Here is a 13,588-nt window from a genome sequence, read left to right as displayed (position 1 = left end):
CAGGGCTAAATGCAATCCTGAAAGATCTCTTCTAACCCACAAAGTTGTGAGCTTGATACAGGTGAGAAGGTGAGACTCTAAGGCTCATTTTATACAGGTTAGCTTAGATTGTCACAATTTCTTGGACTTCAGACCTGTGAATCAACCCAAGTTTTGTCAGAAAATATTTTGGCAGAATGCCATTTGAAATGAGAAGAAGCTTTCAGTTTTTGCCATGCCAGCAAATAAGAGAGATCACATTTAGTAGCAGCATAAATCCTTGAAAAGTTATCTGAAATCAGGAGCACAGAAGTTTCTGTCTCACAAGTTGTTGTTCAGCAGACAGAATGAATTCAGTGTCACTGCGTTCATGTACATTTTAGAGGTAAGTATTAGTATGATTTTTAAAATATCTTGTAGTACTAAAAATTTATTAAGTTTAGAGATGAGATATGACTAAAATGCATCACAAGTACAATAATACATTTTATTTTTTTCAGTCTAGTAGAAAACAAACAACGTTAACTAATTTTGAGCTCAGCCACACTAGACTATATTCAGTTGGACAGAACACTGGAATGGATCTGAAAAGATTTGTGTTCCCACTTCAGAGATACTTGTGACACTGGACACCTAGTCCTTCTGTATCTCAGTTTCCCATTTTAAATTGAGAAAAATGTTTCTCCACTTCACAGGACTGTTGCAAGCCTGCAACTATTTGGAGCATAGGAAGAGCAAAGAGTCTGCCCCTAACAGACTGCATTAGACATGCCCCTGCTGATGGCCATTCTGCAATAAGCTAASCACCTCTCCTAGGCAGAGCAGCTGTTTGAGATACTGAGAGATTGACTTCGAGCATGCCCAGGATTGTTTAGTTCCCAATAYTTCTGGACAGAAGTGAAGTTCATAATTATGTTCAGAAGCATCTCATTCCATCACTTCACAAAATAACAGAGTGCATATTTCTGTTCCTGACTGTTCATGATCACACTTCACACAACCCCAGGAAGTTCTGAAGGTTTTAAAGGGCAAGCCCAATGCAACATGCAGGCAATCAGAAGCAGAGTTTGTTTGTCTTTCTCCCTTTTCTTTGGCCTTTATGTGGTGATACTTTCTCCCAAATAATTTTATTGCTTAGGTTTTGTCTATCTTAAATTATATAAAAAAATAAAATATTATTACCTTCTGAAAGTCCACTTTTAGAAATGGATTCAGTGTCTAATTTTCTAAGGCACTGAAGGTTAAAATAATCATAATTTATCGCGTGTCATTTTTTTCAAACAAAGACCACACTAATATCCTTTACATATTATTCAGCAAATATAAGGGTACTGGTATCTGTTCTAGAATTGAAATACATCTTGGAAGCAATTTCTCCATCTGCAAGGTAGTCTGACTCTTACTAGAAAAGCTTCTTGGACTTAGCGTCATGCTGTGTTGCAYAACAGTGAGGAGGAGAAAAGCATCTGGGTTAAATGCCCATGGGTCCTTTAGGGTGTTATCAGTCTCAAATATTCTGAAGAATACTAGCTGTTAGTTCTTGCTGTTCAGTCATCTTCATATACTTAGTTTCAGGGACTACTGAACTTCCTATCAATAAGGGAAAAACGATCACTGCAGCAGCATTCGCTATTAATACTCTACAAAAATGAAGTGTTTTCTTCCATGTGAAAATAATTCAATGACATTTGTGAGGTGTACAGCTTCTTGCCAACGTTTCTAATTTAAAACATTATCTGGTTGAGGAAAACATATGTTAGAAATTTTTAATTCAGTGAYAGGAAAGGCACTAATGAAATATGTATGTATGAATTTTGTATCACATAAGTTTCCTTTCTTGAAATGTGATTAAAAGCCAAACACCTGGATTATGTTTAAAAAGCTTGAATTTCCAGCTTTCAGAGAGATTCAGTCTATTTTGACACTGTACACTTAGCGTTAACATTTTCAGCATGCTGTTAACATTACTTGCTATTGTAAAAAATAAGTCCAGGTTTAAACGAAGTTGGACTTCTCCTAATGCTAGAAATATTTTTTGAAATAGCTGTTTCTGTATCATTCATACAGCCATAGTTTATGCTGTGTCAGCATTTCCATTATAAATTTGCTCTTGAAGGAGGCTTGTAGCTGATCATAAAAATAATTTTTCAGCTTGATAATTTTTCTTTTATTATAAAAGTACTAAATTTTTCCTAAAATAGTATTGCAAACTAAACGTAGAATTCTTAACAATTTTCAAAATTCAGCTTAAAATGGGATTAGCCCACTGTTAACACAGATGACGACATTAGGATGGTAACTTTTGCATTTTATTTTAATAAGAAACTAATTTGTACTAGGAAAGTGAATAGCTATTCACTGTTATGTCTCTTCAAGTGTTCAGTATATGTCTGTCTGGAGATGATACTGAGTAATTAACTACATAAATTTCTTTTTAACATGCTTTAAAAATAGTTTTGGTGCAGTACATTATAATTGCATGGCTGTAGGAGAAATGATGATGGTTGCCAGTGTTATAGATAGTCAGTGAAGATGTTTTAGCACTCCTTGTGGACCTGCTGAGTGTGCCAACTTTGACATAACTCAAGGGAAATTATAAGAAACAAAACAAAGAGCACATTATAGAAACTATTAGCTTTCACTTTACTTAATACAGTACTGTATGTGCATGTAAAATAAAACTGATATTTTTCATTATAACTTTGGGGCAAATTGAGAAATCTGCTGTCAACATCAGATTGTGCCTTTCTGATCAGTACCTAGATGGGGCCTCTAACAGATAGGTGCAAGTTCTCCCATGTAGAAAAAATTTCGCATACYTCAAACGTCTTGTTGTTACCCTAGATACTACAGGTCAGGAGAACTTGGATCCACATATTCTGAGGTTAGAGACTGAGCAAGCTGGATGTAGAGTGTGTCTAGTCTTGACTTGAGTAGGGAGGTGGCCATTCACCAGCCTGCAGAGCTGTCAGCACAGGCCAGTGCTATTTTTTCTTTTTTCATGGCTGACAAGGCATAGTAGCATGACATTACAGGAGTCAATGTGCCTTAAGAGGAGGGATACTGGAGCCATCAGGGACCGAGAAGTCCTTTGTGGATTCTCCTGGCCTTCAGCAAAGACTTTGCATTCTATCCATGTCCATCTGAGGATTTCTGATATCAGTTTGGCTCTTCTTGCAGTGGGAAATTTCTTTTCCCGTGAAACAATATAGGAAATAGGAGAGAAGAAGGACCTCAAGATTTTCTACCGTCAAGCATGTCCCAGTGGGTATTGCTAGAAGAAAGGATAATTTATTTGTCACTTTTCAGTCAGACTTAACTCACAAGAGGCTGTTACTGACCGCCATTAGCATTCTGGCTGAGTAATAATGGAGGGACGACTTTAGAAGAGTGACTCTGTGAAAGATAAATGCAAAGGAGCATCCATTTCAAAATAAAATGATGCCTGTAATACACAGTCTGACAGTAGTAGGTACATTTGGAATTAAATCTTTGTGTAGAGGAGTTCCGATTTTGTGTTTCATACATACTGCGAAACTAGGCACAGCTTAGCAGGAGGGAGGATGAGTTGAGATCTTCAGGTTATAAATTAGTTTCTTTGGTTACTTTCTTAAATGTCTCCATAATATTGTAATGTATTTTATTTTGTAAAAGTGTAGCTATATTGGATTTGGTACATGTAGGGTCAGCATTTCAGAATATTATACCAGGGAGATGTGAAACTTCACCGTTTTGTTTCCAGGTCAAGCAGTTTCCCTGCCATCAAGTACATTTTCTAGTCAGTAATGGGCTAACTACCATCTACACCGATATTTTGGAATCCTCCTTACTCTGTGGTTTTTCCTCAGTAAATATACATGTGCACTGATCCCAAGATATAGTAGATATTAAGTCCTGAAGAACACTATTTTTATCTTACATCAATACTTTTCCAGGCAACTAAATAAATGTAAATTAAGCTAAATCTAAATTTGGTGTTTTAAGCATGTCTATAGATTGCATCAATATTAGTCTGTGGCAAAAGACACACCTCTGGTGTGAAGTGTGAAAAAACAACATGGTAGTCAAAGCTCTAACAGTATTGTTGCAAGCAATGCAGGATGAATCTCAGAAATTCCTTAGTACATCATTGGCCAAAGATCCCAGTTAAATAAACAATCTACCAGATCAAGATGCTGCTATAACTTGAAGTACACTGTGTGTACTTCACACTGTGAAGTACAAACTGTGTGGCCTTCCCTGAACTGCATGATAACCTGTATTGTGGGACCATGCTCTAATATCATCTGCCAGGGTTTGTCTTCATTTGTAGATGGGCCACCGTTTATACATCTAATGGAATCTTATGCACCTGATATTTGATTACCGTTGCTATAGGAATTCAAACTGCTGTATTTTTGGCTATATGTTCTTAGCAATTTAATTATATTTAAAATCTGGTTAATAGTGTAGTAAATAACCGGTATTGCTACAAAATTGCATTGTGAAGGTAATGGGATTGAATTTCAACACAAGTTGACACTCAATTAAAATTTCCATATATCTAGTGAATTAGCCAGTTCTTGGCTGCTGTATTAGGGTGGATGTCTTCCTGCTTAACTGAACACTGAGCAAGACAGGCAAAGTGCATAATAAAGCCAAATCAAGACTTAATATACCCACTCAAATTTTTATTGTTTGCATCAAGTAGAAAGCTTGCAGAACAAACTCAGGATGTGGGATGTGATTGGAAAAAATTTAAAATAATCAGTATTTAAATGCAATTCCTCTATATTTACAGTAATAAAGCTGAAAAAAAGAGAAGCCCTTAAAACTTCTTACTGAATTACGGCCATCAGCCAGTAGATCCATGGGGCTTGTTCGGCTAAAAGCCACAACAGAGTTTGTAATGCAGTGATGTAATCTTGGCTTTGTGTCATTTATATTCAACCTAAAAAAAAACAATTTTCCTGAATAGACAGGCTGACAACAATATTGTTCAGTGTTGGTTTTTATTTGGATTGTTTCCAAATGGTTCATATGCCTCCACAGTAACACACCATGCCTGCTCAAGTTTTTACTCTGAATTCCTAAGTTTCCCCTTTTTCTTGTATTTTATTTTGCTTTTAAAGTCCCAGTTATGTTTGTGAAACTAACCAGCTTGGCCACAAAATTAGGATGTATCTTGCAGAGTGCATTCATTTTACTTTTTGCATATTTTTCCTGAGGTCATGTCAAGGTTAGTTTGAATTCCATCCTACATTAAGACTTCTTTCACAGCTATTTAGCTCTGCAGCCTACTCCCCGCTGGGGTCTGCCCCTTGGGCACGTCAAAGCTTCAGACCTGACAAATCACACACAGATGAAGCTGTACAGTTTTTTAAACAGTTTAATCAGTAACGTTTTTTTCTTTACACTATACTTTTTTTCACTGGAGTTTATTCTCTGAATTGCAATATCCTGAAGACTGATTTCCGTATGGAAAATTCCCTTTCACAGCCGAGTTCTAAAAGAGAAATGGCATTGTACAGTACGTGCCGCTCAGAGTCTTCCAGAAACTGAAAGTACTGCAGATACTCTTAATTAGTAATAAGCTATAGCTCCTTGTCTAATAACTGTAATTGTATTGTTAACATCTATTTGCACAGAAGAGCCTAAAACTATAAARGCTGATAAATATGCAAAATTTATCATCCATATTGTGAACCCGTTAGTTATACAGGAGAGCTGTTAGTTGCTCACAGGAACAAACTTTCTGTCATCTTTGGGACTACTCAGATGAGTAAATGTTCATCGGTGTCAAGAAATGAGTCTGTGCTTTAACAGCAATCCTTATGGGACTTGAGAAATTTTAAGTGGGTGTATATGTGTACATATATAATTAGCTTCACAACTATATACAAGGCTTTCACCACCTACATTCATGCACAAACACACACACCCCATGTATATGCCAGTGCGCAGAAAACTATTGGAGTGTATATTGCAGCTTGCAGGTGAAAATAGATTTTCTAAAATTCTTAGCTGTAAAATGCTATCTGCATTTTAGCATTTTGTGAAACTAATGGTGCAACACCATTTCCCGTTTAATTGATGAAGTTAAAATGCTTGGCTGCTAATGAGTGTATTAGCAAACAATATACCCTTAACAAGCTTAAGCAGCTCAGGATTTTAAAAAGCAGCTTACTGTCCTCCTCATTTTTATAAGACAAAATGTACTGCCTTCTACAAATTGCTTGATCGACTGATGAAGTACTATAATTATAGTTGTATTGCAGTTTTGACAAAGCCACAATAACAGATTGTAGTTTAGTCCCCACTCTAGGCACACAACTCTTTGCATTACAAAACCCAGTTTTACTGGTCTAATTCTTACTGAGAACAAAAGGCACCTGGAGATGTTAACTATATGCTAAAAGAAAACTTGAAATCTAGGAAATAATAATATTGAAGCATGACTTTTCTTCTTGCCGTTAGTTCATTGGGAATGGTATCTAATGAAGAGTCGTCTAAAGGGTTGCTTGTTTGGAACTAATTAAAGACAGATATCCTAAATAGAAAAAGGATCATGGGAATTACATTAGGTGTCTGGAGACTTGTTATTCTTTTGGTACTCTGAGTAGATTGTGGAAGTTGTTAGGGATTTGAGAAATAAGGCAAGCTAATAAAAAAGTTCTATTTTTCTGGTTATTGGCCAACTATTGTATTTTTGTTTGCAATAAGATTTGTGCCAACAGGCTAGAGGCTTGAATAAAACATTTAAACATTTGTGCATTAACACATTATGGTGAAAAGAGAGTCTTGTGCTTTCACTCAGTGCATTTCAGCCTTCAATTAATGTGAAAGCACTACAATGCCTATGCAACTTCTCTTGCCTAGTGGTGCACCATTTATCATTGCAGTTTTACATTGACCTTGACACCCACTTCATTAGAATAAAGATTGTCTACCATTTAGGTTACATTGTTCCTCTGCACAGAGACCCCATGCAAATTTCTGTTCAGATAGAAGAGCTGTGAGCCTGTCAGAGGTCATCTGCATTAAATGATTGCAGCTATTTTCCAACTGCTTCTTTTCATTCTACTCAATTCAGGCTAGGAGGATCAATCAAGCCCTCTGCCTGAAACAGTGGGACTGCTGGGAATATAACTGTTTTTGGTAGTAGTGGATATGCCCTAAACAGTATTAAATATTTAATATAAATTCATTAAAGGGCATACAAAGTCTTCAAAAAGATAGTACATTTATAGTAAAATTTAAAGGATTGGGATCACCTTCCTTAAAAAAAGGCAGAGCAACGGCTACTGACTGCATAATTTTTTAATGTAGGAAAAATTTAGTTCATGAAGTTACTTAATCTTTCTTTCAACATATTTATTTCACTGGCTGCTGGAAAAGGGAATCTGTAGCAGAAGTATAATCCACATTTGCTACTTTCTGAAATAGAAAATCAAGGTGTCTGTGGGGGTTTATGACAAAAGTGCTAAGATTTGTTTTCTTTTACCTGCATGCGCGCACACACCCACACATGCACATACACATAAACACATATTTTACTACTGTGCTTATTTGTGTGTGGTGGGGGGGGGAAGCAAATGGAAATAAGTTAGCGCTCTCCTTCTTGAGTTTTCTGAGTGATATAATTGGAATTAAATTATTAATGGGAGATACTTAAAAAAAGATTGTTTTATGATCTTCTATTAGAGAATTTGCAATTCATTTTAATATATGTAGTTTGATTTATATTAAAGATAATGCAATCTATGTCCAATTAACAATACATAGCCAATGTAATATGATTTCCAGATCATGCAAATGGAATAAGCTAGAAGAGGAAAAACTGATTCTTAACCTCAGATGTAATTTACTGTGTGAGTTCTGGCAATTTTAAATGACATTGCACTTTTTAATTTTTCCAAAGGCTCAGCAGCAAATTTATCCCAATCAAGAAAGCCTATTATTAATTTACAAGGACAATTGTAGGAGTCTTCATAATTTCCCTGTGCAATTATTTGCCATAAATCGCTAGTAGTGAAATACATGGAGTTTGCAAGAAACAGCGACTGCTATTTATCTAGACAGATCACTCATCCAAGATCTTGAATGTTGTCCAGAGGTTCTAGTAGTATTGACAGCATAAGAAATATAACCAAGCTTCTAGATGGTTTCTAAAATGTTTCACCCTGATAGTACCAAAAAGGTGGAAGCTTTAAGAGCTATTGTGAAGGGGAGGCTGGCCTCTAGCAGATTCCTTCACTTTGCTTGTATACAGCTGAGCTTTGGACCCTGGACTTTGGAATAAAAAGACTCTTTGTTCATCACTGAATGGCATTAGGCATGGGCTTCCTAAGGGGCCACCATGAAGCCTAGCATGAAGAGTGCAAACATTATCCAGAAAGCAAAGTGAGAATGTGTGTGAGGAGATGATGGACAAATATCGTTACATATGCATTGCTATATGTTTATGTATATTTATAATTCAGGTGTGGTGAATATGCTTCTGAAGTATTTATTACTCAAATTTATGCCGGTAGTATGTATTTTGTGAATGTGTGCCAACGGTGACTATACGTGCACATATATACACTGCACACGTGTGTGTGTGTGTGTTTCTGTCTGCAGCGGTTGAATCATTCTAACAGGCACGTTTTTCAAAATGTGAAGATATAATCCAGGTAAAAATAAAATTGCAGTCCTGATGAGAGTTGTGTATTATACAGTGTCATTTGATTGAAGATGTATTTTTAGTATGTAACTGATAGAACGCAGAACATCTACAAATAGTACACCCTTATTGCAATAATGGAGAAAGTTCACTGGCTTAATTCTTCTGTACTTCGTAGCCATAGCTCCACTGTGTGTTCAGTATGTCTAGTCTCCTTTCACTATAACCAACAGAAGCACCATACAAAAGTCTTACAATGGATGTCTTAATCTCTCTGTGTGCTTTTAGAGCATTATTTTGAATTCCATCATGCAGGCTTTTTTTCTTTCCTCTTCTGAAGTTTTATTACAACAACAGAATTCCCAGGGAGCTTTAGGGGCAAGGTTCGCATAATATTGCCCTAAAGTTTTGCTCGAGGGGTGGAATCTCTACCCCAGTCCTGATCATCTTTTTGTGGTGTTTCTCTTTCTGAAAGATGCAGCGTGTAGTCTTACAGAGTTGTTAACTGTGTACAGGGTTTTTTTATTATTTACCAGACAGTGCACATCTACGAACCTTTCACGATGATTTCTTTCTCTGACCTCTCAGTGACTAGGCATCTTGTTCCTTAACACTGAGGGAGGCTGAAAAATGCTTGAGTTGCTCAATGTGTGCCTTCTATACCAGTTTCAAAATGGCTTATTCTTCTGGTTTCCATGGTGACAATTAACACTGTTACAAGGCATTGTTCCAGTCTCCATTTGGGCAGAATTTTCGGGTGTGATTTTTCACACAAAAAAAATGTTTTATATAATTTTTAAAGCAAAAAAAAAAGAGCATAGCTTTAGTATGAAGTGTCAAAAAATGTGTCTCAATCAAGCCTGCTAAGATTTCTTAGAATATTTTTATCAGGGGAAATAAGGTTTTAACTTCCTTTGTTTTGGAATTCAACTTCTTGTGGTTTAAATATTCTTGCCAAACTTATTCATGGATAAATGTTACTGTCTTTTTTTAAAGTCCACTATTTTTCTTCTGAGAAATATAGATCAAGTGGAGTGAGAGGGAATAAAAAGTCAAAATTATTTAACTTAGATATCCGTGTTTTGTATTGCTTCAGGAACACAAAATCAGCCATGCATGCACACAGCTAATCATGCTGTAAATATTTTGCAGTTTTTCCAGTATGTTTTTGTCAGTTTTCGATGTGGCAGGTGTTGTGGGAAATTAAATATATACTCATTAATTTATTATTATAACCATTGTGAGAAATCTTGTGGCTTTAACTTTCTTAATTTCATTTTTGGCTATTAAATAGTAATCTATATCGTAGCATCCACAGACTGTCACAATAGAGCAGCCCTTGCTCACTTAAAGCGGAGGAAAGAATGAATCTGAAGATTAAATTATCTTCTCACCACAGGATAAAGTAGTCCTACTAGACTAGGGTTGTGCAGCACTGATAGAGCTGGTAGCTAATTTTGTCATGCAACTGCTTAGAGTGTAGGTGTTTAATGGATTAAAAAATAGCATTAGCCATAGCATCTAGTGCTATCAGTTCTTAAACTGTACCTCCTGTACATTAAGCTCTTCCCTTAAATTAAAATACATACTGCATGTTAATTTCCATAAGTGAAACAGTACTGACTCTCAGTCACATACCAATACATCTAATAATGAACTGAATTCTTTCCTCTTTTACTGTTACAGTATAATGCATTTTCTGTCAATCAGCACTTTCATCATGCTTGTTTATACAGTAGGTTACACGGTGAAAAAGACAGTGTACATAAAATCTAGCTTATTTATTTTTTAATGTAATAACCTTTTATAATATGTCACACTATTTGGATTATGCTGCACTGAAGAATTATTTTATCTAGTCCAAAATTAAATGAAACATTTTATGTTAACAAGAACATTGCAGTTAAGAAACATTTGCAACATATTTTATTTCTTTACCAGCCCTACACTGTCCAAGAACATAACGAACCCCAGTCCACTCAGCAACAACTGCCAGTCTATAACAGGTGACAAGTCTTAACTAGCTATGCCTGCACCAGTGTCACACAGCTAGAGGACTCCCTCAGTCTATTAATTCACTTGACAAAAGAGAGAGAGTAGCACGAACTGGATTTCTGTGCCTAGCGAATTGGACTCTGGATTCCCCTTGATATTACATGCACTTATGGAAATAATTATGCAAATCCTTTTCAGCTATATCATCTTTAAATAGAAATCAGATTACATAAAGAAGATTGTAATCTCCTGCAGTAACCATTCTAGCTGAAAAGGCAATAATATAGGACCAAGAAGAATACTTGTTGAACATTTTAGTCCAATAAAACAGTGTTATCTCTTGGCTGATCCAGTTCCTTAGTGCCAAATCTGATTGTTTCCTAATACTGTACATTTTTAAAACCGTAGCCTCAGTATGCCATGTATCAAAAGACAAGTTCTTTGTAAACAATTCCTTGTTTTTTACTATGCATATTCATGTAATTTTGGATATGCAGACACCTGATCAGTGTTCATTAATAATGAGAAATGGTTTAAATCACCTCATTTAAAACATTTGCTCTATGATCCACAAATGACTAATATTTGCTGAAGTTTACATAATATAAATGATGTGCATGTGTTGTGTAAATGAAAGATTAAAATATGAAACTAACAATATGCAAACATATGCATGGAAATGCTGAGGACCTGTTAGCTGAAACAGTGATTTCACACCTTTCTTATTTTCTTTAAGCTGTCTCCAATTGTATTTTTGTTTTGTTTTCCTACAGAACATGTTCTTGGATCTGGCAAAGGCACCCATGTTTTAAACATTCCTTATTCTAGTTTAATTTTTTTATACTTAGCCTAGTTATTAATATTTTCAATATGAGCTACTATAGCAGTTTTCTTGGCTGGTTTTAAAGAAAGGAAAGCTTAATGTTTAGGATGCAATTTGCTAATAGCTATGCATAATTTACATATGTATTGTAAACGCCTTTGTAAGAATAGGTGCTGAATTTTCTTCTTTGAATAAAAGGTGCATTTTTGGCCATATCAGGCCTATTTCTGTAAGTATGCTTTGCGTAAGAGCAAGAGGGAATTAGCTTAACTATATGTAGTGTATGTATATGACTATATGCCTGTGTGTTAGGTTTTATTTTCTGATTTACTGTACCAGCTACTGAAACATAATTAATCACTATAGAACTATCATATGTAGTACTCAATATAGGCTTTCAGAGAATAAGGATTTTGAAGAGATTCATTTGCCAGTGTTTCATGTAGACAACACGGCATTTTTTAAAAGTATGTAAGTAATAAACAGCTAAATATTTAGAAGGTCATATTAAAGTAATTTTGGAAGAGACTTCTGTTTTTAATTCTGTTTCCTCTGTCCTTTTTTTAAATGATAAATAGCCTTGCAGGAAATAAAGGGGAGTTGCAGGCTGAAGAAAATATTGGACTGTCTGAGCACTGTGGCTGTTTAGTTTGTGTGCCATTTCACTGTTCCTGTTGGTCGATGCAATAAAATCAAGTTACTGTTGTTCTGTGGCAATGAAGTTACGGCTAATTGTTTTTCTAAGGTGAAATGCTCATGTTTTCACATGCCTTAGTTTTTGAGGCCCATATATAAGTCAGAATCCAGAATGAGAGAGAGAAGAAATAAACTGTACAGGAAGCATAATTATGAAATTATTTTCTTGTTTTTTTCCCAATGGAAACCATCAGTATTTCTCACTGAAACAGCACATTTAAAAAATAAGACAGCAACCGATTTGAGTGAGACAAAGGCAGATCAAGCTTCAGATGAGGGAGTTTTAGGAGATCTGTCCGGTATTACTATATGTGATCAACTGCCTTCATATGCACATCACCCAGAAGACAAACTGTTTGGTACCTAAATCTCACCAGATGTGTCATCAGAAGGTTGCGTGCTAAAAGAAAGAAAAAAAAAGGAAGAGGATGGCACTGTGAGCATGATCATAACTGGGCATATAAAATTAATGTTTAAATTTTTATAGAGAAAACTCTTCTCAGCAGCTAATATTATCTTTTTTTTCATTTTAGAGATACAATGTAGAAATGTCAATCAGGCTCCCGAAAAAGATGGAACTGCTTAGTAAGGTTGAAGCTCTGAAGAAAAGTGGTGTTTTACTACCAAATGATCTCCTTGAAAAAGTAGATTCAATTAATGAAAAATGGGAACTGCTTGGGGTATTTGCATTTTTATTACTGTTTGTGGGTTATGTGTACATTTTTGTGTTTTGAAGTACGCTGTCTGTCTGATTTCTAATTTGAGGCACAAATATCTCTCTCTTTCAATTCGCCACGTACATTTCAAACAAGTTACTCATGCTATTATAAAAACTCCATAGTGTTTTCCTCTTCTGTTGATTTTTTTTTATTCCATGCTTGTCTCCTGTCTAACTTTAATAATTTTAGTTCTTTAATACATAAAAAATGTAAGTAAAATATGCCGTGTATTATGGGTATGCACCAAGTCAACTATAATGCAGTATATCTGATATACACTGACTGTCATGCTTGAGTGAATGTTAATAGAATTTATTCTGAAGGTACATGTTAGAGACATCTACTGTTTAACTATTTACTATACCCTTAAGATGAAAAGTGGGGTTGTCACTGCATATTTCGGGTCACACTGATGGCTCAAAAACAAATATGCAAATTCAGTACAAATCTGAATACCTGAAGCTAAGAATACAACCAGGGATGTGTTTCATGCTGCTGTATTCAGCTCACTTTTGACAAAAGCCAAAAAAAGTTTCATGTAATTCATTTCACGCTATGATGGGCTGGGTCTCAGCCAAAGAGTGAGATATAAGAATCTGGCAAAAAAAGCAATATAGTGATTCTGTTACCCAGAGACCAGTGATGGCACCGTGCGGGAGACACTATTGTCCTATTGTTGTAAAACAGCTGAGAGAGAGAGAGGTCAAACTATATATTTTTCCATCCACTTCT

General features: G+C 35.6%; 1 protein-coding gene across 1 annotated transcript in view; it reads left to right on the top strand.

The window, feature by feature from the left end:
- LOC112973317 (A-kinase anchor protein 6-like) overlaps positions 1-13,588 on the top strand; it is a gene marked incomplete at its 5' end in the record, with an annotated part of 161,848 nt that overhangs the window by 98,098 nt on the left and 50,162 nt on the right. Inside the window, one exon of the mRNA XM_026081047.1 lies at positions 12,671-12,817. Within this exon, the coding sequence (XP_025936832.1) occupies positions 12,671-12,817 (147 nt within the window). The remainder of the gene's footprint in view (positions 1-12,670; positions 12,818-13,588) is intronic.

This window comes from Apteryx rowi, unplaced genomic scaffold (assembly GCF_003343035.1).
Source record: "Apteryx rowi isolate R43461 unplaced genomic scaffold, aptRow1 scaffold_534, whole genome shotgun sequence".
Taxonomy (NCBI): Eukaryota; Metazoa; Chordata; class Aves; order Apterygiformes; family Apterygidae; genus Apteryx; species Apteryx rowi.
Note: the sequence above shows the minus strand (reverse complement) of the source record. Positions and strands in the feature narration are given on the sequence as shown.